Source organism: Phytophthora parasitica, assembly GCF_000247585.1.
Source record: "Phytophthora parasitica INRA-310 unplaced genomic scaffold supercont2.258, whole genome shotgun sequence".
In the NCBI taxonomy this organism is placed as follows: domain Eukaryota; phylum Oomycota; class Peronosporomycetes; order Peronosporales; family Peronosporaceae; genus Phytophthora; species Phytophthora nicotianae.
The window spans coordinates 6,035-8,676 of NW_008649244.1; the positions used below are offsets into that span (position 1 = coordinate 6,035).

Here is a 2,642-nt window from a genome sequence, read left to right on the forward strand (position 1 = left end):
CAGGTGTACCGCTCCAACAAGTGCGATGCGTCGTCCTTCCCGTTCCTGGCCACGCTGCAGCTCAACACGGTGGTGTATCTCTCATACGACGATCTCTCGCGTGATCTGGCCGCCTTCTTCGCCGAGAAGGAGATCAACGTGGTGCGTACCAATACACTCAAAGCAGTGATCAGCAAATGCTAAGAGTATATGGAGAGCAGATCCACTTGGGCATGAAGTATCGCACTGCGTCATCCCAATGGAAGGGTATTTCAGAAGGAATGGCTAAAGAGACCATCGAGTGCATCCTGGATCAGAGACGACACCCCATTCTGGTCATGTGCAAGTGCGACATATAAACTTTGGGTTTGTTTTGGCGATAGATCCTCATTGAGTTTTGATGTGGCTGTAGGACTGGTGTGCATTTTGCTGGCACAATGATCGGCTGTCTGCGCCGTCTGCAAAACTGGAGCTTGACGTCGACAATTGACAAGGCGAGTAGATGTTTGAAGTGTCAGAGCTGGTGCTGCTGACTAAAACCTGATGATGAATGGTGTGCAGTATCGTAACATTGCAGGCAGTGTCAAAACTCGCTTCGAGAACGAGCAGTTTATAGAGCTATTTGACGTCGACTTGGTCACTCTGCCGCAGCAACTGCCGTCGTGGTTTACTGTCCACCAACGACTCACGGTATGACACTAAAGGCATTTTCTGTGATTGCAAGCGTGCTGATATTGTGTGGGCGTGCAGGAAGAGGAGCGGATTGCGCTGACCAGGGGCGAGTTTTTCCCCGGACGAACTCCTGACAAAGTCGAAGAACTACCGCCACCCCAACAGGATGAGTCAGAGACTAAGGCAGACGAGGAGCATCGTTCAGAGGCAGAGGAAACACCGACAGAAGCAGGAGAACCTCCCGTGCTGGCGTACCAGAAGTATTTCTTCTATCTACAAGGTCCATTGGTATCTTCGTCTGTCAAGTTCTCAGAGAAGAAGAGTATTATTGGCGACGATGACGATGATTAGGCATTAGCAAACCCCTGTCTGTATTATTGACCACCACCAGCATAAAGTCGATCGAAAAATGCAAAGCGATGCTGGCACAAATCTACAAAGTCAAGGGTAGCAACCTCGTGGAGTGCTTAGGTCAGGTCCTGAGCGACATCGACCTCACCTGAGATTCTCAGCCACGCGTGCCCAGAGGGAGGGAAGTCTGACGTTTGCGAAGGCTCTGGCTTCGCTCACGAAGCTCGAGAAACTCGACCTGAGTGACAACACCTTTAAGGCCCAGGGAGGCGAGGCTATTGCTGCTGCAGTCAAGAACATGCCCAACTTGGTGGAGATCAACCTTCGTGATGCTGCCATTGAGGACGATGGCTTGGTGGCTATTGCGGATGCGCTACGAGAGGGTGGTGCAGCCAGGGGAATTACGGCGTTGGATGTTTCGGGTAACGACCTGACTGCTGCGAGTATGCCGACACTGGGACAGATGCTGCGTGATAGCGCAGCTCTGCGTGTGCTACAGGTGGAGGAGAACGAGATCGGATCTAAGGGCGCTAAGGCCATTGCCAAGTCTCTGAAGGTCGGATCTCCGGCGCTGGAGAAGGTTGTTGCTAATATGAACGAAATTGGCGCATCTGGCGCTCTTGCGCTCGTTAAGGCTGTTGTTGACAAGAAGGCGTTCGTGAAGCTGGACATTGATGGCAACCAGATTTCGGCGGGTGGCGTGGCGAACATTGAGTCGCTGCTGGAGAGCAACAACAAGAGTGACGTGCTCGGCTCGCTGGAGGACAATGACGATGACGAAGAGGAAGACGATGAGGAAGAAGAGACTTCGGTGGAGGACGTGACGGTCATGCTAGACAAAGTGACGATTTCAGACGCGAGCTTTGAATTCGAGAACAAAAGTCGTGAAGTTGTTGATGCTGCTCGTGCGCTGCAACTGCTAGAAGCTTCTGGGATCAAAGTGAACGAGCGTTCGCCGCTGCATTTCAAGTCCATTTCTCTGCGTGGAAAGAGCTACACCGACTCCGGCGCGAAGGTCATCGCAGACTCGTTCCTGTCGCGCTTGCAGAGCGACCTCAAAGTGGTGGACCTGGCTGATGTGATCGCTGGCCGCCCAGAGGACGAGGCACTTCGCGTCCTCTCAGTCATGTGCCACGCACTTCGCGGCCATGCTCTAGATGAGATCGACCTCAGTGATAACGCTCTCGGTGAGAAGGGTGTGCGGGCCTGCTTCGACCTGCTGATCCCACAGCCAACGCTCCGCCGTCTCCTGTTCTGCAACAACGGCATTTCGGCTGCTGCTGCCAGTGTGATCGCACAGGAGATCGTGCTGCAGAATGGCAAGGATGCCCAGTCTACGCTGGAAGAGTTCCACTTCTACAACAACATGAGTGGCCACGACGGTTGTGTGGCGGTGGCTAACGTCCTCGCGCAGTGCAAGAAGCTAACGCTATTGCGCTATGCCAGTGCCCGTGCTGGCCCGGAGGCGAGCGAGGAGATGGCACGCAGTGTGAACACGCACCTGCGTCAACTCAAATCGCTTGACCTGAGCGATTGCTCGTTCGAAGAAGATGGCGCCACGCAGCTCGCGGAGGCCATCAGCAAGCAGCCGAACCTTCAGTACCTCAAGCTGCGAGATGCTTCACTGTGTGCTGAAGGTG

The 2,642-nt window shown here is 53.9% G+C and overlaps 2 protein-coding genes across 2 annotated transcripts in view; both read left to right on the plus strand.

Annotated features, from left to right (window-relative positions):
* Nucleotides 1–176: 176 nt before the first annotated feature.
* PPTG_20003 (hypothetical protein) lies at nt 177–1,002 on the plus strand (the record flags this gene model as incomplete). Its single annotated transcript, XM_008918666.1, has 4 exons — nt 177–325; nt 392–473; nt 541–669; nt 730–1,002. The coding sequence occupies 4 exons, from the start codon at nt 177–179 to the stop codon at nt 1,000–1,002; spliced, it is 633 nt and encodes a 210-aa protein (XP_008916914.1).
* A 68-nt stretch (nt 1,003–1,070) lies between these two features.
* PPTG_20004 (hypothetical protein) overlaps nt 1,071–2,642 on the plus strand; it is a gene marked incomplete at both ends in the record, with an annotated part of 2,005 nt that continues 433 nt past the window's right edge. Inside the window, 2 exons of the mRNA XM_008918667.1 lie at nt 1,071–1,098; nt 1,164–2,639. Coding sequence (XP_008916915.1) covers nt 1,071–1,098; nt 1,164–2,639 — 1,504 coding nt within the window. The remainder of the gene's footprint in view (nt 1,099–1,163; nt 2,640–2,642) is intronic.